Source organism: Meles meles, chromosome 16, assembly GCF_922984935.1.
Source record: "Meles meles chromosome 16, mMelMel3.1 paternal haplotype, whole genome shotgun sequence".
In the NCBI taxonomy this organism is placed as follows: domain Eukaryota; kingdom Metazoa; phylum Chordata; class Mammalia; order Carnivora; family Mustelidae; genus Meles; species Meles meles.
In genome coordinates, this window is record NC_060081.1 from 64635614 (window position 1) to 64661110 (window position 25497).

The 25497-nt window shown below is 47.3% G+C and overlaps 1 protein-coding gene across 3 annotated transcripts in view; it reads right to left on the bottom strand.

Annotated features, from left to right (window-relative positions):
* Positions 1-25497, bottom strand: part of CHD6 (chromodomain helicase DNA binding protein 6) — a 195332-nt gene that overhangs the window by 29464 nt on the left and 140371 nt on the right. For all 3 annotated transcript variants that reach the window (XM_045980678.1, XM_045980679.1, XM_045980680.1), the window contains 9 exons: positions 24374-24553; positions 23041-23151; positions 21079-21281; positions 20205-20404; positions 19349-19508; positions 14659-14748; positions 12236-12339; positions 6755-6884; positions 4744-4804 (listed from right to left, as the gene is read on the bottom strand). In XM_045980678.1, coding sequence (XP_045836634.1) covers positions 4744-4804; positions 6755-6884; positions 12236-12339; positions 14659-14748; positions 19349-19508; positions 20205-20404; positions 21079-21281; positions 23041-23151; positions 24374-24553 — 1239 coding nt within the window. The remainder of the gene's footprint in view (positions 1-4743; positions 4805-6754; positions 6885-12235; positions 12340-14658; positions 14749-19348; positions 19509-20204; positions 20405-21078; positions 21282-23040; positions 23152-24373; positions 24554-25497) is intronic.

Genomic DNA, 25497 nt, shown 5'->3' on the forward strand with positions numbered 1-25497 from the left:
AGAACTCTGAAAGGTGAGAGAAAGCAAACCAGCTAGGGACTTTGGGACCCAAAGAATGACATAGTGGTGAGTTCCATGGTTTTCTTTTTGACCTTTTATTACTAGATTTGGGGAGAAAGAAGCTGGCTACCTAGAAATGCCAAAGGGTGCAGACAAAACAAAACAAAAGCCTCAACAAAAGCAGGTTAAGAGTACACAAAATGTTAAGGCAATACCTGCTACCTTCCAGCCCAAGAACACAAAAAAACTGGCTCAACACATCCATGGCCAAACACATCCAAAGGCTAAGTGGAGAATCTTGACCTCCACCTTCACCAGGCTGTAATAGGACACCCCATACTCCTGCTGGGGAGGTGTCAAAAAGCCAAGTAGGGAGCTGGGACTTTCATCTCTGAGAAGGAGTAATGAGGTCCCCATCCCCACCCACAGCGTTAGCAAAGAGCATGGGCAGAGCTGAACTTCCACTCCTGTGTAGCAATAATGAGAAATATCCCCCTCAACTTTCACTGGGGGCCGGCTGGGAATGTGAACTTCTACTCCTACCTGGCAGCAACAAGGTAGTACCCATCCCCCACCCGACTCCCCTGCAAGACAGGAGTCAGAGGTAGTCAGCTAAAACAGAAGTTTTAATAAGATCCCAAGTCTTACAATACAATACCAAAACGTCCAGATTTCAGCAAAAAATCTTATCATTTCATACCAAGAAACAGGAAGATCTCAAACTGAATGAAAAAGGACAATAAATGCTACCACTGAAATGACAGAAATCTTTGAATTTAACATAAGAATTTAAAGCAGCCGGGGTGCATGGGTGGCTCAGTGGGTTAAAGCCTCTGCCTTCGGCTCAGGTTACGATCCCAGTGTCCTGGGATGGAGCCCTGCATCAGGCTCCCTGCTCAGCAGTGAGCCTGCTTCCCCTTCTCTCTCTGCCTGCCTCTCTGCCTACTTGTGATCTCTGTCTGTCAAATAAATAAATAAAACCTTAAAAAAAACCCTAATAATTTAAAAAAAAAAGAAATTAAACCAGTCATCAAATGAGCAATTCTGAACATGCGTGCCACAAATGAAAAAAAACTCTTCAAAGAAACAAAAATCTAAAGAAGAACCAAAAAGAAATTTTAGATTTGGAAAATACAATAACCAAACCCTAAAAAACAAAACAAAACAACAACGGACAGTCTCAACAGCAGAATGCAGGAGAAAAAAAAAAAATCAGGGAACTCAAAGACAGAAAACCATAAAGTACCTGATCTGAAAAAAAGAGAAATAGATTAAAAAAAAAAAAAAAAAAAAAGAGCATTAGGGGCTGTGGGATTGTAACAAAAAAAATTTTTTTTAAAAGACATTTATTTGAGAGAGAGAGAGCGAGAGCGCGTGCACACAGAGAGGGAGAGGGAGAAGCAGACTCCCCACTGAACAGGGAGCCTGACATGGGGCTCCTCGCTGAAGGCAGATGCCCAACTGACTGAGCCACCAGGCTCCTGAGATCAGTGAAATTAAAAGAGAAGACAAAGAGCTGAAATAAAGAGCTGATTATTGAAGAAGATAACATAGACAAATCTCTAGTAAGACAGATAAAGAAAAAAAGGGAGAAGACACAAATTTCCAGTATCAGAAAGGAAACAGGGAACAGCACTATAATTCAAAAGGATAAAAGAATACAATGAACACCACGCAGATTTGACAACAAATGAAATAAATCAAATTCCTTAACAAACACCAATGATTATAACTTCCTCAATATAAAATAGAGTAGGATTCATAATTTTAAAACTCCCTCAAAAAGGAATCTCCAGGATGGTTTCATGGGAGGATGCTACTAAACATTAAAAAAAAAAAATTAATACCAATTCTAGACAACCTCTATCAAAAAACAGCTGGAGGCAACACCCAATTCATTTATAAAGTTAACATTACACTGGTATCAAAAGCAGACAAAGATAGTACTAAAAGACAACTACAGACCAATATTCCTCATGAATATAGATGCAAAAATCCTTAACAATATATTTGCAAATAGAATTTAACAATAAGAAAAAAAAAAGAATTTAACAATAAGAATCATACTACCATGACTGAATGGCATTTATCCCAGTTTATCCAGGGATGCAAACCTGGTTCAATATTTGAAAATCAGTCGATGTAATCTACCACAGTAAAAGCTAAATAAGAAAAATCACACGATCATATTAATTGGTGCAAAAAATTTATCTGACAAAATTCAACATCTATTCATGATAAAAATTCTCAGAAAACTAGGGATACAGGGAAATGAATAAATGTCCTTATTCAATAAAGACAACCTCCAAAAAACCTAGACCTCGCATTATACTTAATGATGAAAGACTGAATGTCTTCCTCCTTAATATCAGGAACAAGGTCATTCAACATAGTCCCAGAAGTTTCAGACAGTGCAATATGGCAAGAAAGAGAAATGTAAAGCACATAGGTCAGAAAAGAAGAAATAACACTACTCTTATTTGTAGATGACAGGATTGTTAACAAAATACATTAAATTGAAATAGTGCTGATCAAGTTTGCAGGATACAAGATAAACATAAATATCCCATTTACAATCACACCAAAGGAAATGAAATACTTAAATGTAAATCTACAAGCATGTACAGAAATTGTTCTCTGTAAAACTATAAAATAGTGATGAAAGAAACCAGAGCTTGAAATCAATGGGGAGATATATAGTAAGATTCAATATAGTAAAGGTCAATTCTGAAAGCGATATATGGGTTTAATGCAATTCCTAGCAAGATTCTGGCAAGAACTTCTGTAGATATAGATAAGAGTATTCTAAAATTTATATGAAAAGGCAAAAGAATAAGAAAAGCCAAAACAATTTTGAAAAAGAAGTGGGAGGAATCAGTCTATCCAACTTTAAGATCTACGCTACAGCTACAATAATTGATACTGCGTGCTGCCGGCAGAGCAGCAGACAACACAACAATATGGAGCAGAACAGAGAAGCCTGAAATAGAGCCACACAAACCCGCTCAACTGATACTTCGACAAAGGTGTAAAAGCAATGCAATGTAGAAAAGATAGTTGGTTTTTTTTTAAGATAGCTCTTTAAAACAAATGGTTCTAGAGCAACTGGTCAGCAACAGGTTAAAAAAAATAACCTGAATCTAATGCTCTCCATTTACATGAAAACTAACTTACTATGGACCACAGAATTACATGTTCAACCTAAGGAACTTCTAGTAGAAAACATAGAAGAAAACCTTTGAGATCCACAGAAAGGCAGAATTCTTACACTTAAAACCAAAAGCATGACCCATAAAAAGAGAAATTGTTAAGTTGGACTTCCTCAAAATTAAAAACTGTTACTCTGTGACAGACAATGTAAACAGGATAAAAAGACAAACTACAGGTGGGAGAAAGTACTTGCCAACCACATGTCTGACAAAAGCCTGGTATGTGGATTACATAAAGGGGTCTCAAATACCAACAGGAAAACAAAGAAACAATGCAATTAGAAAATGGGCAAAAGACACAATGAAACATTTCACTGAAGAGGCTTACAGATAGCAATTAAACAAACAAACAAAAAACACGTTAAACATCATCGGTTATTAGGGAAATGTAAATTAAAACTACAACCAGATATCACTATACACCTATTAGAATGGCTCAGTTACAACGATGACAACACCAAAAGCCAACAAAAGATGAGGAGAAAGTAGACCAACACTCCTGCGGGGCTGGCGGCAACGTGAAGGGGTATGCCCATGTTGGAAACAGCTTGGCAGTTTATCTTATTTTATTTTATTTTTCAAGATGTTACTTGTTTATTTGACAAATCATAAGTAGGCAGAGAGGCAGGCAGAGAGGGGAAAGCAAACTCCCTGCCGAGCAGAGAGCCAGGACCCTGGGATCATGACCTGAGCTGAAGGCAGAGGCTTTAACCCACTGAGCCACCCAGGCACCCCAACTTGGCAGTTTAAAAAACCAACTAAACATGCAGTGACCGTATCATTCAGAAACTGTACTTATAGACATTTATCCCACAGAAACGGGAATGCGTGGTCATGCAAAATCTGTGCGCAGATGCTTCTAAAGGTATTTCTAACAGTCAGAAACGGGAGACAATGCAGACTCCTGCACTCGGACACCCAGACCATGGACTGCTATGCAGCACTGAAGAGGAGGGCAGCACTGTTACAGAAACCAACCTGCAGGAGTCTACAGGGGATTATGATGAGTGACAAAAGCTAACCCCCGAGGGCCCCTTATTGTTATGATTCCACTTAATAATATATATTCTTAAATTCTCAGTACATATCTTAAGAAATAATCTTAAAGTAACAAATTATAGAAATGGAGAACAGGTTAGTGGTCGCCACCAATTACAAAGGGGGGGAAGGCAGGAGGGAAGGGGATGTGGCCATCGAGGGCAGCACGAAAGATCTCTGTTGTGGTCATAGAAACGTCCTGTATCTTGACTCGAACAACGTCAGCATCCTGGCTGTGATGCTGGACTACGGTTTTGCAAGATGTTCCCATGGGGGAACCTGGATAAAAGGGACATGGGATCACCCTGTATTGTATCTTACAGTGCATCCAAGTCTATAGTTAATACCAAAATCAACTAGATTGAAAGTCAGTGCAGTCTGTATGTTGATGATTTCTACACTAAAATGCTGGGCAGAATGTGATGCAATCGCAGCACTGCAACCAAGCGCCCCAAGCCCGCTGCCGAGACGCATTACAACACAGCAGGGGACTCACCGTTTGCTTCTGCGGGCCGTCTGACTTGTCTTCAGTGTTGTCTTCTTTATCCATGTTGCCTCTGAGTGAAAGTAAAATAAAAAGCATCATGTACCACTAGGAGCTATTTTGCAACCAGAATGTTTACAAGAAAACCCCCTAAATCACTGACCAAAAGGAAAACTAGAGGATCCCTTTGCCCACAGGCCTCAAAATCTTGGTTTCTACTAGTGTCGTAACTGCTATGGGCAAGGACCCCCACTCAGTTGAAACTACAGCGTGAGAAGATCTACTCAGACACACGGGTGTCCTGCCCTCAGGTGCTCTGTGCTTGACAAGGGCATGAGGCAGGCCAGGTTCTTCCGGCAGCCTACCACCTAGCTGCAGTCTACTACAAGTCCAGAGGCCAGCTGTCTGACAGTGATACTGTCACGAACAAGGTCATGACTGCCCATCGAGAGTTTCCTAACATGGGCCTTAAATAAGAGAACAGACTCCAGAGACTGGAGCCTGTGCAAATCTAGCGAGTCCCAAAGTGCTCCCAACCCTCTTCCCCCACAGCGGGGTGAAGCTTCAGGCAGAATCCCTTACGTGGTGGCAGCCACGTCCTCAGGAGGGAGCTGGGCCACTCCTGCTAGGAAGGAAGGACATTTTGCCCTCTCAGCAACAGACACCTACCCCGAGCTCAGCTGCCTCAAGTATTCTGTTTTGTGAGCTTAACCGCTGCTGATGCCTGATTTTACATGGACTTTGAAGTGTTCCTGTCTCAAAGATTCTCATCGATGCTGCTCAGGTCCTGGAGGCAGGAGAATCTCACCTACCCTAACTACCTCTCAGACGCCCGACAAAAATGTAAGCTTTGTGCCACGTTCAGGTACCTCACCCACGAAGCATTTCCCTCCACATCTATGATCAGTGTCGCCGCTCACTTGGGCTTCTGCACAGAGGAAATTTCTCTTTGGAGCAGAGAATGTTCTAGTAGCTAAAGTGCTCATCACGGATTAAGGACAGATGGAAAATCCATTTCACCCTTTTCTTGGCCTTAGCAGGTGGTTAGGAGCTCCTGGCAGTGCAGGCCCCCCTGGCTGGGCCTGGCCACAGCCCTAGGCAAGGCAAAGCAGTATCTGCTACTTTTGGGGAGAAGATCAGTTCAAAGCTGACCAAACACAAGCTAAGAGATAACATAAAATGTTTTCCCAATACACAAACACACACAAATGTGTGGGTATATGTACGTGCATATGTGTAAGTGCACCGCAGTTTATGGCCGTTTATTTAGCTTTCCAACAAATTTACACATTTGGGGCTATGCCAACAGTAAGTAAAACTCAGCCAAAGCAGATGCTTCTATGCTCTTTTGCACACAACCCATAAATAAGGCCTAGATGCCACAGCCATGAAGCAGTGGCTCCTAAATTCACCATACGCATGAACAATGCATTCTGAAATGCTGTCAGGATTTCATCTGAGGAATTTCAAGGTCACGAAGCCTGTATTCGCAGTGCCTCTTAGCTTTTTGCCAGGTATGAGAGGTTTGAATTCTTCCTCAAGAATCCTCTGACCAGGGGTGCCTGGGTGGCTCAGTGGGTTAAGCCTCTGCCTTCGGCTCAGGTCATAATCCCAGGGGGTCTGGGATCGAGCCCCGTATCGGGCTCTCTGCTCGGCGGAGAGGCAGCTTCCTCCTCTCTCTCTCTGCCTACTTGTGATCTCTGCCTGTCAAATAAATAAATAAAACCTTAAAAGAAAAAAAAAAGAATCCTCTGGCCAGACAAGAGACGAATAGGGTAGGATGGTGGACAGCTTGAGGAACCCAGGAAGAACAGAACTAGTATTTGGTTCAAAATGCTTAGAAGTTGAAGAAAAGGCCCGAGATGTAACAGGATCTAGCGAATGCGGCAGTCCTGGAAAGTGGTTCCAGCATGGCAAGATTTAAGGGACATGCTGGGCTGTGAGAAGAGACTGTGAGAATGCTGGATATCCACGGAGGAGGTCAGAGAGTCATGGCATAACATGTACATCACAGATGGCTCACCTTTCAGGAATGTCTGAGGTCCCATCCGTAACACCCTGTTCTGCAGAAAGGGACTTCTCATCTGGCATCCCAACTTTCTCCAGGAAGCAAAGTGCTGGGTCTGCTCGCATGGCATTGTACCTCTCATACCCTGATCGGGGTAACGAGAAATGTCAGAAGTCATGTCAGAACTCACCAACTCTCCCCTGAGCCCTGCATAATCATTGTTTCCCTTATTGAGTGAAAAATAAAACAATCAGAAACAATATTTAAGATTAACTGAATCCTGTAAGATTTCCTATCAGAAGAAGATCCTTGAGCTAGAGACCTATGAGTAAGTGTTTGACCAAAAATAAAAGCTGACGTAAATGTTCTGTGTCCGTGAAGAGACATAAGGTACAAACGTAATGCTCACTTGTTTACTTCTTTTGGACAGCAAAGGGGACCAGGCAAGTTGGTTTTGCAACTTCTTCCTCTCAACCCCCAACTCTGGACACGCTGTTACCTCCTGATGGGCTTGTTTTCTGACAGTCCGATTTTCTCCCATGTCTTAAACAGAAACTGAACCAAGTGATGGATACAGGGGATAAAATACAAGGAGGCCTATGGTGCTTGTTAATCAGATTAGAAGTGATTTATTGCCTCCATATTCACCAACTCAGTATGAAATCCTAATCCACTGGCCAGGGCTTTGGAATTATTTCTCACCACATCCCCAAAGTCAAAGAGAGAATGAGCATATTTCACTCCGAAGAGACCCCTGAAAGGGAGCCAAAACAATGAAATAACATCACTTTTACTTTGATAATCCCAGGCATGAGAATTTTTGTGTTTTGTTTTTTTTTTTAACTGAATGGAATGTAATTTGATAACAAGACAGGATCTGGTCACAGAAAAGATCCAAATCTATTGTTAGAGCAAACTATCTTGAGGGAAACACTTTCGAGACGGTCAGAACCCTTTCCACATCGCTCCCAGGAAACAAGGTCCATTTCCAGCTCTGCAGCACGTACAGAGAGGGCCCATCGCAGGTGACGGAGAACCCGCATGGGTGCTAATAACAGACTCGGTTTACTTTGCTGGGTGTGTGGCCTCCATGCTGGTTTTTGTTCCCTCATCCCTGTGGCTGGAACTCTGTCCTCCATCCCGCAGGCGGCACCTGGTTCTCTCTCCGACGAGCCGCAGGTGCTTCATCTTTTAATCCAAAGTGACTCTTCTGCAGCCTCAACGACAGGTGCTGCCCGCATGCGGCATATGGCAGGAGAAACTGTGAGGCCTTATGTTCTTTATTTGCTATTTCTTAGGGCGACTACTGGATTATTGTCAGTCTCTCTCATGAGACTGTGGGCTCCTTAGGGAAAGAATCTAGCCCTGTTTTCTCAGCATTACACATTTGGTATCTTGTGCGGGGCCTAACACCACACACACACAACGGAAGATCGAATGAGGTCAGTTTTGCCTAGATTTTCTCCAATAATCTCCAAAAGAGCCATTCGCACCCTCTCCTCGTGTTCTACCACAGTTCACGGTGAAACAGGAACGTCCTCAATGCTCCTGCTGCCCCGAGGAAAGTCCTGCTATCTCCACCTGCTGCTCCCCATGAAAAGAGGGGTGCTTCCTCTGATAGGTGAGAGGCTGAAAGCTTTCGCCACCAGCCTTTACACCCGAGGGAGGCTCACTGTCCGTGTGTCCTGCCCTCAGGTGCTCTGTGCTTGACGAGGGCATGAAGCAGGCCAGGTTCTTTCGGCAGCCTACCACCTCGCTGCAGTCCACTCTGCACTCTTTCTCTTGTCTTGTGTCGGTCTGAAGACCAGACAGATTCTGCAGTCCTATTTCTCACTGAGCTATGAAGCTGGAGGCAAGGAAGAGTCACAGATTCAGTGTCCTAGACAACCCCAACAACTGCCCTGCGCGTTGTGGGCCCTCTAAGAGCAATGCCAATAAACAGAAAGTAGGTGACAGCCTTCGAGGGGTATGGGCTGCTTGTCTCTTCAGTCTAGAAGCTCCTTTCTAAGAATGTCAATAGAAATGCTAAACTTCGTATCCTAATACAAGCTGCGTAAATCCAGCTTGTATTAGGGCGCAGAGAGCTACCGAGAGCGTCACTCAGAACAGGTTTGCTGCAAACAACCAGAGGTGCAGGCAATTCTCTCACGGGGGTTAGCTCGGACACGGAACCATGGCTCTACCCCTCTGATCTGCTCATAGCAGGGTATGTCTGGGGTGGCCTGCAGGAGCCGTGGAACTTCCGACAACGGACGGCTGTGTTTCTTCACAAAGAAAATGGTGGCGGCATCACAGCTCATACTTAAGTCTCCATGAGATGGAAACAGAGGCAGAGGGCTTCCCAACACAAATTCCTGAACAGTGAACACCACACAGCTTGGCTTTCTGAGAACGTCATACCTCTACCAGCTGCTGGGTATCTGGGGACTCGACTGTCACCTGGTAAGACCTGTTGTGTGGGCTAAGTTACACGGGGTGGTCAGGTGTGTTGTCTAGATGAGGACAGGTCTAAGCTTACACTCGCAGAATGTTTGATGGGCAGCATCCGGTCAGGGGGAGCGTGTGATCTGGATTCTGGAAGACTCCAAGGAGGACGAGTCCATGAAGCCAGCCACAGGCATCTGCCCCATGTATTCTGGGTAGATCCAACGTCAACATTCAACTGAACAGGGCTGAGTGCCCATGTGTGGCTTAGGTCCAGTCCCCTAGTGCTGCGTACACCTTACAGTGTCTGAAGTCGTCATACGCCACAACCAGCCACTTCAGGCATCATGCACCTGCCCTCAGCCCGAAGACTACTGAGTTCACCTCAACTGGCAATCTGGGAGAATCTGAATGGAATGGGTGATGCATCATTTTAGGACCTCAGGAAAATGATCAGCTTAGGAATGATTCACTCAGACCCTCCCAAACTGCTTCAGAAAGCAGAGGAGTTAGGTACGGAAGTGACCTCTGACATCATCTGGCTGACCCCTGAACATTCCCAATGTAAGACTAAGAGAGATCAACTGCTTAATCCTACTACCCTAAACCTGGCGCAGGGATGAAAAAGTTAGTAGGTACGGGGCCAGTGCTAACTTGCCTTTCCTACGAGAGAAATGGTCTTGAGCCCCCTTGGAGTCCTGTCCTCTGACGTATTCTGAGGCCACACTGTTGGCCACATCTTCCTCGTGAACTACACCCACCATCGTTGTGCAAAGACCCTCTTTATCCCAAACTATCCTTCCTTCCTTCAAGACCTGTGGTAGGATACGGACTTCGCTATACCAGGTTTTCTAGGTCTTCCATGCTCGGTTTCTGGATGTTGTTAGTATCTGCCTGGCACACCTTGCTTTACCCTCAGATGGCAAGCGCCTTCTCGCTTCCATCTCATCTTCTCTTTCACGTCTCCATCCGTCTCTCAGGAGTATGTTCTTCCATCTCTGCTTCCCTGGGCCAAAGAGCCTTTTCTTGCCCTCTTTTCCTGGAGGGGCCTGTTTCCTTTTTCTGTGTGGGCATCAGAAACCCAGTCCCTCTGGTTTGCTGTCCTAGCAGTGAGCTTTCAGCTCTGGCTTTAAGTGACCTCTTCATTCGGGGATTTCCCTTTGTTTCATGTGCAGCTCGGTAGTTTCACATTATTGTCCTAACCTACCCAGGCCTTCCGTGTGTCTGTGGTATGTGTGTGCTGGGTCGGAGGAGGGACGGACGGGAAGTGTGTAGATTCTGTCTGCCATCCTGCTGGGGCTTCACGTTGTGTTCCCTTTCCACCTCACGTTCTCTCTTCCAAGGGTGTGTCCATGTGCCCTAAAACTACCACTGAAATGAAACACAGTGTCAACAGACTTTCTTGCACACCAAGTTCAGATGCTCTGAATTTGGCTGCTTCCAGCAACTGGTCTTTGGGTTTTTTCCCAAATTAGATAAACCAAGTTTTGGCTGCACTGTGGTTCCCTGAGCTCAACAGAGAAGTCATGTGTTTCTTCCCGCTTCAGAGCTGAGTTCCTGCACAGCCCTGCATTGTCCCAAAGAGGAACCACATGTGGTTATTTAAATTTCAATTAAGGGGTGCCTGGGTGGCTCAGTGGGTTAATGCCTCTGCCTTCGGCTCAGGTCATGATCCCAGGGTTCTGGGATCAAGCCCCGCATCTGGCTCTCTGCTCAACGGGGAGCCTGCTTCCTCCTTGCTCTCTCTGCCTGCCTTTCTGCCTACTTGTGCTCTCTGTAAAATAAATAAATAAAATCTTTAAAAATTTTTTTTTCAATTAATTGAAATTACATAAAATTAGGAATACAGCTGCTCAAGTGTATCAATCATATTTCAAGTATTCAACAGTCACATGTGGCCGGTGGATTCCACAGTGGACAGTGCAGAGACAGGACATTTCTTCCATCATCACAGGTAGTTCTAATGGACAGCACTGTTCATCCTAACCCCAGTGGTTTGACAAAGGGCTCTGGGCAGCACTGGGCCTTCCACTCTAACACCAGAATCCAAGTGTTGATGGGTTTCCTCATTAAAATAAGTATAGGAATAGTTATTATGTGATTGGCCGGCCTCCAAATGTTGAATCCCACTGATTACGCATACCTGAGAAAGTTAACTTTCCAAAGGGAGAGGAATAAGTAACAGTAGAATAGTACTAAACATCTCCTCCGCTTCCATCTACTTCTTAGCCCTGCCTTAGGCGGTCTACAGACCTGCTCTCACTGAATCTTCAAACAACCCTCTCTAGGTGGGCTGCCTTGATACTATCCCCATGGTACAGGTGAGGAAACTGGTCAGAGAAATTTATGATTTGTTCAAGGTCTTAAATTTAGTAAGTGAAAGTCAGATATGACCAACTCTCCCTACTCTGAATCGTTCTCTCCAGCTTAAGATTTCAGTTATTCACCAGGCAGGGAAGGGACCTACCAGGCATATTACACTGACTGCCACATGGCACTTCCATCATTGACCCTGACCGCTGGCTGAGGGCAGGGACAGGTGTTTAGGACAGTGCCAGAAGTGAGGAAAGGAGGTACTTACTTCAGTTCTTCCAAGATATTCAAAACCTCCCTCAGTCTTCTGGACTCTTGGTTACCATATTTAAAAAAAGATGTTCATACCATCTTGTATTCTTGTATTGTTATACCAATGAGGCAAAAAGATACATGCTAGAAACATGTACATTATCTAGAATGATTTTAGAATTCTACATACATATGAAATGCTAAAACCTAACATTTTCCCTATTTATTCCTTCACTCAAGAAATGCTACGTGCCTACTGTATGCCATGAACCAGGCCAGGAGCTGGGACTCCAAGGGTGAGGGAGAACGAGGCAGGCCAAGGCCCGACAGGCTCTTTGCTGCCACAGCAGCCCTTGTGAAGCTCCTCACCGATCCTACAAACATTCACCATATTTTCATGACTCACACATTCATCTGAGAGGACAGAGGTGAGGCTACTTTCTAGCAGATATGTGCACAGGTTATGGAGTTCCTCAGGAAGGGGAGAGCATTTACTGAAATACACACCATGTTTGAACACGCCTATCAGAAGGGACTTATCGGCCTCAGCATCCCACCAATCCACTGGGATCTCCACGTAGTCAATGTCAGGCAGAGGCACTTCTAGTTCCCTGTGAAAGGAAGGGCGTGGACTCAGAGTTCCTTCAATGCAGACAGAAAACAATGCAAGAACTACTGGCTGGACCTTGTATCAAGCCACATCCCTAGTCACATGCTAAGAGGCTGAAGTTATGAGGACTTAGAAGGTTGTGGGCCACAGCTTCCTAACCAGGACCTCCCCTCACCCTCATCCAGGAAGCTATTCCCACATATGTACATGCTTCCCAGGCTTCTTAGACTGGAAGGCTGACTGAGACAGAACCCTGAAGCACCTCTTGGAGAACCCATCAGTACGTCTGAAATTGGGGTCCACATGTAAAATGTAGACACCCATCTTCAGTTGAGAACCACAGCAAAAGTCATCAATGTATTGGTCAACTGAAGGTAGAACATCCCCCACATGGTTGAATTCACACATAATCAAATGCTGAAAACTCCCTGAATCAATAAGTAGAGATCTTGAGGCACCTGGGTGGCTCAGTGGGTTAAAGCCTCTGCCTTCGGCTCAGGTCATGATCTCAGGGTCCTGTGATTGAGCCCCACATCGGACTCCCTGCTCAGCGGGGAGCCTGCTTCCCTCCTCTCTCTCTCTCTGCCTGCCTCTCTGCCTACTTGTGATCTGTCTGTCCAAAAAAAAAACCTTAAAAAAAAAATAAGTAGAGATCTTGAGCGCCGAGAATAAGACAGTCAGCACCGGCACATGCTGGGACCTCCTGGCAGTGGTCTGCTGGGTCAAAACTGATCACCAACTCCACTGCTCCTGGCCAAAGGGATGAACGTAACTTGATCTCAGGAGCAGGCCTATAGCACTAGCAGGCCTGTACCATCAGCCCCTCACTGAATTCTGTCCGTGTTCTGAAAGCTCACATGGACCCTCGGCTCACTGTCTTCATTTGAGCACCATCCTTACTCTTTAAGGCTTTGGGTCTGGGGGAGAAAAATCCACCTGATGGCTCCTCTCTCCCACCTCCCAGCTGTCTGGGATGGCTCCTCTGTAGCATCTTAAGTTTCTTCTTCCAACAGGCTCTTCTTGTGACACACGGCTAACTGCCTCTCCCCTGGCCCAGCTCCCTCAGTGGGAATGGCGGTCCAGGGTCCTACCTTTCCAGGCAGTGCTCCCTATCAGGCTCCACTGCAGGGCCCACTGCTCTGCCAGGGTGCGAACATGAGCTGAATGACTTTTCGGGGATGAACGCTTTTTATTCCTCATGGCACAATAAGGGCCAGTGACAGCCAAGATTGAGGAGAGTAGAAAGGAGGGAAGGGTGTGGGTAATGGACTCTCCATGTTCTATCCAGATCCCTCCATCTACGTGTTCTAAGAAAGCATGGCAGGATGAGAAAATTCAGGTAGATTACTTATGCCAGGTAACACCTCATAGAAATCATCAGGTTGAATTCTGTTGCATTTCTATGACCCATAAACTGAACCTTTTTACCAAAGCACTCAACCTCCTTATGCCCATTAGAAATGACTACAGTAAGTACAGAAAACATCAGGTAATGATGGTCATTGTAATGGTTGCTCCCCATTACAAACTGCCCCGTTGGTAGGATGGTCAATGTCCTTTACCGCTCTCCTTCTTTATTGTCCTCCCTCCCACCCTGTGACCACTAAAGCCATCAGCATTGCCCAATGGACAGAAAGAAGAAGAAATCATGGCCACAGGTAATCTCAAAGCAAAGATGAAAGCCCACCCCCTCTGGTTTTCTCCAGCAACGATAGGCACTGCAGAGGACCAGACCAAAGAGCGTATCTGGGGAAGGTGTAGGAGGCTGTCTGGCTTTATCTAGTGGTCACTGGGAGCATGGCGGCCTCATTCTCTGAAATCTTGGGAGAGTTCCGCAGGATTCTACAGCTTTAGAAATAATTATTTACAAAACTAAGGTGCCAACAATCAAACAGGGCACCAGGTCTTATTAGTATGATTAGCACATACAGAGAACTGCCCAAATGTGGAAGAGCACTGTGGCCAAGAGTGGGATTCTGATGAAAACGCCCAGCACACACCCGTCGCACCAAACGTATCGGGGTATGAATACTTGTACCTCAGTGACAAGCTAAGGTGGAGAAATGACTGTTCGATGTTACACCACCACTGGGAAAAGCAAACCAACTCAAAATCTCGCCAAGAGCTGTGCTTCGGGGAAACGGTTTCTCCTTCGTTTCACATGGAAGGGCCTGCCCTACCAGGCAAGTAACTGACCCCGGGCTGGGTGTGAATACGGGCCTCCAGGAGCATGGGTGGCTTTGTCCATCGCCACAAACAGGCCCCGTGTGGCAGCTCTGTAACACTGAGAGCTCGGAGAGCTCCAACTGACTTGGTTTACCTGGCAGGGGTTCCTTCAAATGCTTTCTCAGCTGCCTCTCCCAGTATTTCAGCTTTTAGGTAGTAGAGCATCCGGACTCGCAAAAGTACCCTGTGGAAGGTGAACACATGAACGCACAGGTGTCAGAGCCACGAGCTGCCTGTAAGCTGCCACCCCAGGTGGATGCCGGGAAACTCCGGGTGTTCCCATGTTATTAGTGACGGGAAGTAATATATAAGACAACGCTAGAAAAATGAAACCCAAGGTACTGATGACAGATGCTACTGGGATTATCCCCACTTTACATGGAAAAATGCATCTCACCATCACCTTCTGGGTCACCCTGTGAGCCCTGGGCGGCAGCAGAAACACGGTTCCGCGGGGTCTATGAAAGCGTACTCAACCCTCCCACAGGGACCTCCCGGGCAGCGTCGTCCCCTGGGAGGCTGGTTAACGTTTTCTCATTTACTGACGAGCAGGTCAGGCCAAAGGGTGCTGCCTTCAGTTTCACCTGCACACAGTTAAACGGGATATTTAGGACTCTTCTTCACGGCAACTGCCAGGATACACCACGTCTTCTCTCCTGAGGGGCTCAGTTCCCTGGATTCTGCTGGGAGCACATTTAAGGTCCAAGGGCAGGCACCAAACGTGTTCGAGACAAGGCAATTAAGCAAGTACTGATTGCGCAACTACTGTGTGCCGGGCTCCACGTGGGGTTCCGTGAGGCACACGAGGAACATAAGGAATTTGGCCCTGTTCTGGATGCGTCTACAGCATCTGTGAGATGAGACCAACCAGGAAAGAATCACAGCGGGGGGGGGGGGGGGGCGAGGGTGGGGAAGGCTCGACAGACACGGATCCAGGCTGAAGGGGAGGGGCAGGCATGGGGACGTGGCCCCACGGCAAGGAGATGCTTCACATCCACAGCAGAGTTGCTAAGGGGTTTCAAAGGGGACTTGTAACCTGTTCAAAACCAGGCAGGAGTAAAGGCCAGCTACTGTTAAAAATAAAGTCCCATTTACATACACAGGAACTGACCTCCACAGAAGTTATTTTAAAAAGAGAGAGAAAGAAGGCACAGAGCACAAATAGTATGTAAAATGCATGTTATTTTAGGGAGGATAAAAGAAGGCTTTTGCATTCACCTAAGCTGGTCCATACCCAGAATATCTTTGGAAGAACCAGGTTAGCACTGGTTGCCTCTGGGGGGTGGGGAATGGGAATTGGAGGAGGGAGGAAAGGTTATTTTTGACAATTTTTTAAAAAATACATAAAGTGCCACTGTGGCTCGAATAGTAGGTGGCAAAAGACGAAGTAGAAGTTTCAGAATGGAAAAACCCACTTATCCTTCTGGTATGCCATTCCTTACCTCAGCTGTCAGTTAACTCAAATGATTTTGACATTTATTTTTTTAAAGTTCAGATAGTAACGACTCTGAAGAACTTACAACAGTCACTGACCCTTCTACCTTGCTGACAGCAGCTGCTGGCCTCCTCAGTAAGAACCAGAATGAGGAGGTCTTGGGAATGGAATTCCTGCCTGGGCAGAGCTAGCCCAATTGGAGGAAGCTTCTCCTGAAAATGAAAAGAGCTGTCTCTATTTTTCTAAACAGAGATGTGTTGATGCTTGGAAATATCTACAGCACGAGGGAATAGAATTTAAAGTAAATAGTATTTACTTTTCTCTCAATGAGAAGCAAATCAGTTCGGAGGATGGATGGGGCAACCCTCCCCAAGTGAGACGATAATCCCAGTTGACATCTAAACTCAAAGGGAAGGAGAACTGGGGTAGGTCTGTAATACCCTCACTTGAGTCCAACAAAACCCATTGATATTTGGGTGGCATCATTGCTCTTTCCTTCATCTCTTTCTTGAAAACAAGCACAAAAACTCTATAACCTTTTGTTGATATGAACTCTATTTCCAGAAAGTGCACTTTCAGTAAACGTACAGCTTGATGAATTTCCACGAACTGAACACAAACTGTGAATCTAGGATCGCGATCAGGAAGCAGAACATTTCAGCAGAAGGCTCCCTGGGTCCCCTTCCAGTCACTACTTCCACCCCCAAATGGATGACCACTCTCCTGACTTACAGCTTGGATCTGAAGCAGTTGTTCTTTTAACTTTTAAAAATTCTCTTGATGACAATTTCCTGTCCCTAAATACTATGCTTCCACTGCTACTGAACAATGCTTTGGGCGCTGACTATTGGCAGCGTGTGTTAGCTCCCTTAATCCAAACAGCAGTGCTAAGAGATGGGACTATTATCATCTTCATTTTCTAGATGAAAGAAAAAGAAGGCACAAAGAGGTTAAGTCATGCACCTGCTGATAGGTAAGAGGGCCGGGGTTTAAATCCAAGCAGCTCTGACCTCACAGCCTGTCTTAAACTTTATCAGGTGTTGGAATGGCAATGCATTTGCAAACAGAGCCCACAATTCTAAAAGCACACACTCCGGTTTTGCTGCAAAAAGTCTGCCTGTTCTCCAAGGTGCCTCAGGGCAGAACGAGGACCCCAGACCAATGGGTAGAAGTCTCAAGGAAGCAGATTTTAGATTTGATATACAAAGGACAATTAATTAGAATCATCTGGTAATTAAACGAGCCTTGCTGAGACATGGTCAGCAGGAAGGCTCAAGCACAGGCTGAAGGTTCCCTGTTGGGACCGCCCATGGAACTCCCACGCTGAGTGGGAAGATGCAAGGTCCTCGCCCGCTCAAGAGTCTGCTGCTCTTCCCCAGCCAGAACTGAAGCGGACAGCAGTCTCCATTAGATTCACGGTAATAAATAATACTCAGCATCTCTGAATGCAGAGAAATGCTTTACTGCATTCCTTTTTAAAAAGTAATCTACACCCAACGTGGGGCTCGAACTCACAACCCCTAGATCAAGGTCGAACGCTCTGCGGACGGAGCCAGCCAGGCGCCCCTACCGCATTCCTCAATTCCCGGGGTCAGGCAGGCACTCAGGAGATGTCTTGGGGGTGGTGGTTAGAAATGTTAAGGCCTTCCTCAAAAAGGTTCTGGTCACCTTCTGTGATCATCACCGCAGCTGCCCAGGGAAGTTCTCCATCAACCTCTCCGGTTCAGCCTATTTTCAGCGCTCCACACCCACATGTACAGCTGTGAACAGAACAGCCAAATGTGCTGCCGCTAACTTAGCAGGGCAGAAAGACCCCAGTCCTTTGTTTTGCTTTCCATCAGTCAGTGAGTGTAAGGATCCTGATTCTGTCCTGGCCCAAGCACTGTTAGCCCCTCAGCCAGTGAAGCTCGTGATCACAGAATTAGCTGCTTGTGTGTCCCCATCATACATTATGCGTTATTCCTTGGTCATGTCTCTCACAGTTGACCCTTTCTCCCCAACTCAGCCTCCTCTAGGTCCTCAAGATCAATACGTAAATTATGACAGAACGCTCCTAGATGGCCATTCAGCTCTAGGCTGACCTACTCCATCTTGCTGTTGTCAGATTAATTTTTCTCCTCAAACATCATTTTTTTACCCTATGTCTCACTTGTTCAAGAAAGATGGCTGCTCAGAGTAGCAGAGCACCCTCAGTGAGCTTGCAGCACGAGGTCTCCTGTGAGTCCTCTTACCGAGGCTGCCTCCTCTGCGCGTCCGTCTGTGGTGACTCTGAGTCAGTCGCGTGGAGCCTGCGACCAGGTCCTGCCCCAGGCAGGTCCCACCATTGAGCATGTGCCCTTGGATTCTCCGTCTCAAAGAGCCTGTATTTCTGTGCAGATTTTTACAGTTTGGGACACAAGGCCTCTCTTTAATGGTTCGGTGAGATGAAGGGAAAGGACCAGATTTCATCCATAAAAGATAAAGAATACCACCCAGTGACAACCATAGGACCATTAGGTTGATGTCAAAGGGAGGAAAGTAAAACATATCAAAACACAGTAATTTGGAAGTTAAACTCTTACTTATCACTCAAATTCTATGGTTCTAACCAGAGATGTGGCGGCAGAGGCCTGATCACTGCCAAGCAGGAGTGCCAGGGAGATCACCCTCGCCAGGCCTAGGAAGCTGGAACTGGGGGGTGGGGGGGGCATCTCTAAGTGCCCATTAAGTTCTGACAGATCCCCTGTACCGTGACGCGAGTATCCGGCTCGTCACTGTTCGGCGGTTGGGTGCCCCACCTCCCCAAACTCAATTGCACAAGGGCAGTTTCATCTTCTGTCACTGTTTCCTTTGCATCCATCCCTCTGCACAGGGCTAGCCTAGGACCCAGGGATACAGGGATACACTCAAATGCGTGTCTGTCAAACACCTGGAGACACAAGCAGCAACAGCGAATTAGGAGAGGAAGCAACTTGGCACGGTGGAGGGAAGAGGCTGAGAGCAGTGGCCACTAAGGTCCGTCTTCTGCTCTCCCTAACGTGACCTCAGGGGCAAAAGGAGAGAGAACAACGAAATCACCGCTGTCCTAACTGGATTTAGAGAGTTGAGTCAGAAAATCCGCAGGCATACAGGCTGCGTTAGTAGAGAATCAAGGCTCTGGGGGGAGAGGAGATGTTGCTAAAGGAGTAAGACAGGCTTTAGGTGACGGGATCCTGACCCAACCTAAACCACACATCCTACCTTTCCAGACCATGCATGGAGGTAAGAATCAGCAGGAGTCCCCCACAGGCCCACGGGGATCCCAGGAGTCTGGACAGCCCGACTGGAGCTGCGCTGGTGCGGGGGGGGGGGGGGGCAGGGGCACACTCACTTGTTGCAGTGCTGTTTGAGGTGTTTCTTATAGCCGTCATCATGGAGGACCACCTCGGGGTTGCAGGTGGCCAGCCAGTCTGCATTCTTTAACTCTGGAAGCAGCAGCTGGTTCTTTGTCTTCTTCCCCTTCCTCCCTCTGGGGACCGGAGCAGACAATCCTGGAACAGAAAGGCAGATGGATGAGCCTAGTCAGCTTAAACATGGAGGGCAGAACAGAGCTGAGCTGGGGCTGCGAAGAGGCAGTCAGGCTGTGCGTGGTGGCCCAGGATGACGGACCCCACTCCTTGGTCCACCAAGCAGTGCTGATAGTGAGGAGAAATGCCTGGGCCCCAGCTCAGTCAACTGACAGGACCGCCAGTCACGCAGTAAGGTGTACCCATGCGGATCAAGAAAGTCACCCGTGTCCCCTGGGGGACCTTACAACCTGGCCAGGAGAAAAGGCACCCTGGACCTGAAACGTGAGGGTGAGCTACAGCCAGACACAGGGAAGGAGAAGCACAGCACCAGGGAGGGCACAGGCAGCTGGGACTGGGAGAACAGAGAATTGCACAAGAAAAGCCACAGCGCACATGGTGGCCCCGGTACATCAGCCCTGTGATGCGCAGGTCGGTGCATGGGACGGGCACGTAGGCAGCCTCGAGAGGGCCCCACTGGACTTCCACAGCACAGTGTGGGTGACAGTGGGGATTCTGCGGGAGAACTGTAGGACTCGTCTTCCTCTCCCACAGCTAGCATTCTCCAGTGCATCTGAGAAAGAGAAGTCTGCAAAGCACAGTGACCTGGGGCAACATGGGAGGAGGGATGGGAGCCTCCAGCAGCTCCCGCCATGCAGGCACAGCCCTGCCACCGCTCACCTGAGTGGTTCTGGAGGGTCTGGGCCTGCCCATCTTTGGTAGGTGTGATCAGTTCCCAAATGAAACTCTTGATCTTCTCGTCCCCCTTGTAATGCTTGACACAGTATACCAGCAGGGCCCGGCAAATCATCTCCATGTCCTTCTCATTCAGATGCCACTTGAATCGCCCATGAGTCAGGATGTCCTTCCACCGACCCCAGCTGAGAGTGGAAATACAGAAGGGCGTTGGAGGGAGGAAGGGCACGCGTGCCCTCAACACTGCAGGATAAACAGGAACCCAGGGTTCTTGTCCTCTGTCAGGTCTACTAATCACCCTGAGGGCTTTGCCCTGAAAGGTCTTCAAGGACCACATGCTGTAGCACACCAAATGTCACTAAGGTGACCTGGACACTGAGAGCTTCCTATGGCCACCAGGATGTTAACAAGGGAGGGATGCAACTATCTGGAGCAGGGGATAAATCTGGAATTAAGAGAGTTCAGCTGCACTATTCAAAAGCAATGGTAAAGTCCCAGAAGCTAAAACTTCTACTTCTACCAGAACCAAAGCCCTGCACGAATCACGCCTAACTGCAACATCTGTAGCGTGGACTCCTCACATGTCCTTGGGTGGGGGGGGGGGGAGCAGGAAATCAGTACCAGGCAGCGAATTAGTAACAGAGATTTGCTGTGACAAGCACACGAGAAAACAATGGCACATCTACAACAGGGCAGCAGAGTGTACAATGACTGAGGGGGCCACCGGCAAAAAGCACAGTTCTCTTCTGCTCTAAGAGACTGTCCATCAGCCCAGCGCTCTTAGAGGTGACTGGGGAGACAAGCTGGACACATCTCAGGGACTGGAGAACAGTCACACACAGGCAAAGCCAATACCCACCCAAAGATGAGCAGGTTCTTCTCCACCCGGAAGCACTCAGCTCGGAGGTAGCGCCTAGTTTTGTCATTGAGGCGTCTGGACCTCGTGGGCCTTTCATCCGAGTCACTGTCTAGCTCAGAGAACTCCATGAGCTCATCCTCCTCAAAGGAATTGTAGTGTTTGGTCTGCTTTCTCACTCGAGGCCGGTCGATCACTAAGCTCTCCTAGAAACAGAAAGGTCGGTTGGGGACAGAGGCCTTCTTTGCTCTATCTCCATCACAGTGCACACGCATATCCTGTGGCCAGTCCTGGGTCCTGAGGACACACCCGGGAGAAAAACCACACTCAGCCTCACCCTCCAGCAGGAAAGGCCCTTCCCAGTATATCTGCCATGCCCACAACAAGCAGAGGGGATTCTCAGAGACTCACTGGAGATGGCAGGTTCCCCCAAGCTGCCAGTGCTGTCCGCCACCGCCTGCTGTTTCTGCAGTCCTGCTAGCAGAGGAGGTATGGCGAGCAAGGCCCCACAGTGCCCAGAGTGGCGGTCGGCTCTTGCCAAGACAGGCTGCAGTGACACACCCCAGCTGTTCGGCCCAGCATGCAGAGGCAGCCTGCGCTCTACAGACGGAGGAGCTGGACCAGTCCACCTGCTCAGCAGCTTTCTGAAGACACACGCATTTCTTGGCTTCTTTACTCTCTGCCTTCGATGGGCACGAACTGCTACCCTTCTGTCTTTCACTGAAGACATGATGCCCGGCCCAGGATCCTCTCTCTGCTCATTCCTGTGGCTCCCCTGCCAGAACCATCGCCTCTTTTAACAGTCCCCATTAGCTCCTGCTCCTTATCCTTACCCCTCCCTCCGCACCTCTTCCCAAAGCTCAGCTCAGCTCCCAAATACGTGTCTGTGTAGCCCTGATACACTGTGGTGTCATCCCTGCTTCAGTCACCTTGCTCCCCATCCTGCATGCTCCGGCTGCTTCTAAACGTCTCTAGGACGAGCTTTTGCTCCCTGTCCTCACCCACCGTCCAGCACACACAGTAACTTCTTGGTTGTGACCTGGTACAACAGGTGTTACTGAAGAGGTTACTCAAGGGACTTCAGACTCCTCCTACTGAAGAGAAGAGGGTGGACCGGGCCAGCTCCGGTGACCCCACAGTGGGGTTAAGGCTGGGTGCTGGTTACCGAATCAGCCAGCTATGTGCGGGGACTATCTCCCGGGCTTGTGGATCTACAGTTCAACAGCCACCAGCGAAGACAAGTAGAAAGGGATGTGTGTGCATCCTGGCGTGAGGTGACAGGGCCAGGGATGGAGGAAAGGGATGAGATGAATATGTACGTGGTGCCTCCCCATAGGCTGGCCAGGTGTGTTCCCACGTATTATCGCCAACTCTGTGAGGGGACATCACCACCTTCCTTTGTCCCGTGTCTTGCTCACTTATCTCAGTGGGGCCAACTGCCTTGCCCAGAGGCACACAGTCAGAAGCGGGCTGATGTCAGACTCTGGTTTTGTTCCGGGGCTAGTCTCTTTCTCATGTTCAGAAGTAGAAGAACTCAAGCTACTGGGAGAATGGAGACCAACAAACCCCTCCTCCTGCTTTGTCTCCTCCACAGTATCTGTCATAGGTGAAGTTTCCTTCACAGGAAGTGTGGAAGCAGAGGTGAGACAGTCACATGCCAAGGATGGGATGCTGGCTTGGGTTAGAGCTAAACTTGACCTGTGTGTGGCCAGTTCCAGTTCTAACGGCCTTTGTCAAACTTCCCGGGTGCCCAGCCGACTGCACGTTCCATTAGGTCATTTTAAAATTTTAACAGCGAACATCCGTCAAGCTCTATGTGTCAGGCATATTTTAAGTATGCTACATACAGCAACTCACGTATGACCTAAGGCTCAGGACTGAGTAACGACTTGAGCTATTTGGGAATTTATGGTCCTATGAGACACACAGGAATTGTGATGGAATAGAACATTCTCAGTACCATACCTTTTCATTCTTTGCTTCAGTGTCCAATTCAGCTATTTTGGCCCATTTCTGCCAAAAGTTTGGGTCATCTAAGGAAATATCTGTCCTGTTTCCTGAAGCCACAAAGCTAGCCTGTGGAGATGACAAAAGTCAATGAACTGCACTTGAACACAGAACAAACTGGTAACATCACCTATGTCACTGCAAATGTACCAGAATCTCAGGTATGCTCTAGCTGGGTTCGAAACCAAAACCCCTAACAGAGCCTCCCAGATGAATGTGAAAATATCAAGACTCATCTTTTCTACGGGCGCCTGGGTGGCTCAGTGGGTTAAACCTGTGCCTTTGACTCAGGTCATGATCTCAGGGTCCTGGGATCGAGTCCCGCATCGGGCTTGTGCTAAGTGGGGAGCCTGTTTCTCTCTCTGCCCCTCCCCTGGCTTGTGTCCTCAGTCTCGCAAATAAATAAAATCTTAAAAAAAAATACTGTTGTTTTCTAAAGATTGGGTATGAAAATCACAAATTCAACGTGTAGCATTTTTTGGAACTGAAACTTAGAAGCAAGAGAAAGCCCCTGGAACACAATGGCAATGTGTCACCTGATGTCCAGTTTCCTAGGAAAAGGCTGCTTCTTTCAGCTTCCCTAGATGGGATCTTTCTTTCAGCTCACCACTTTCCCAAGTGACTGCTGCAGGAAGGGCACCGAGTTGGGCAGTGTGAGGTGCACTGAGATGAGGGGCACCTGTAAGCACAGGCTGTCCCACTGAAGAAGTCCTACGTAAGTCAACCACACAGGCCACAAAGCTCCTGAGCCTGTGGTCAGAGACCTGAGAGTGATTTGGTAAGTGGTCTCATTAGTTAAATCCGAAATCCAGTGAGCTGAAGGGCAGAGGAAAGGGGCATGTAGACTAGCAGATGGGAATTGAGACTCTCTTTTCTCATGGAATGAGCAAAAACACTTGCTTCAGTTTGGAGAATGGAATGTTCATCGGAATTGCAGGGCTTGGACAGGGGTCAAGGAGTGCTCTACGAGGAAATGCAGAGGAGCACTCAAAGATGTCAGAGCCGTCTTTGTGAAGAGTGAACAGTGCAAAGCTGTAAACCAAGTTATCTTTCCTGTCTGCTGAAGATCAGCTCCCAAAGTCAGGAGTGCTGTTTTCTTTCTACACAGCTTCTGGCTCATCACTCAGAATCCCCCCAAGAACCTGAATTCTTAGTCTCACACGAAACACACGTGTAGACAATCTCAATGGTTTGATACAGAGAAAACAAAGCCTGGCCTGTGAAGATCAAAGAACAGCTTTCTCTCTGCTCCCACTCCGAACACACGGACTCTGGACAGAAAGTGCCATACCTTGGCGAAAGTAGACCCTTTCCCTTCGGACTGGATGGTGATGGTGTGGGTTCTTCTCTGCAGAATCTGGTCTATGTCTTCTTCACAGAACTTGGAGCCTTCATCTTCCTCATCCATCAAAGCTCCGTAAGCGCCTTTCCGGAGCAGGTCCTCTACCTCCATTTTTGAGAGCTGTTGTACCTGGACAGGTCACCAAAGGCTACTCACAAAGCGGAAAATGCACAGGAGAGAAACAGCCTCAAATCTGGCCTTCATGATTCAGTACACGCTTCCTCCACTAACCGCACACGTCGGAATAAAGATAGGGGCTACAAGTTTTAGAAAATTAAAGCCCAGAGTGGCCTGGGTGGCTCAGTAGGTTAAGCCTCTGCCTTTGGCTCAGGTCATGATCTCGGGGTCCCGGGATCGAGCCCCACATCAGGCCCTCTGCTCAGCAGGGAGCCTATTTCCCTCTGCCCACCTGACTGCTTCTCTGCCTACTTGTGAAAAAAAAAAAGAAAGAAAGAAAGAAAGAAAATTGAAGCCCAGATAAAGACCCTCAAGAAAACCATGGAGAAGGCAGGCAGATAATCCCCGATGGGGAGCTCTGGAATAAAAGCCAGTACATGACCCAGTGGCCCTAACATTCCTCAGGACATTAGTTACCATCAAATGTCACAAGTCATTGAAACTACGTACCATGAAGAGGATATATTTAATGTTTTAGTTTGAGTCTGTATCTTTAAAAACCTCCAGATGTACTAAACGAGCTAAAGAAGGATGACTTATTCATTATTAAATAAATACATGAGTATTCGAAATGATGTCATTTCTCAACTAAAAAAAGGATCCTGTGCCAAGTGTGATCCTCTCAACTGCTTGTTGAAAACAGGAAATGGGAGTTCAAAACACCCTTTCCTGGTTCTCATTAAGAATCTGGTTCTCTATCAGTCATAAGAGGGAATTCCATGACTCCCAGCACTGGTAACGTGAAGTATTATACTTAGCAACATATGCACGGCTAAGAGGATATAGAACATCTGGGCTGAAGATAACTCATTTAGAAGGTTTTAATTCCCAACCTTTGATGCCCTGAGTCCAGAAATTAAGGAGATACTCTGCTTTGTTGGCCTAAAATTTACTAC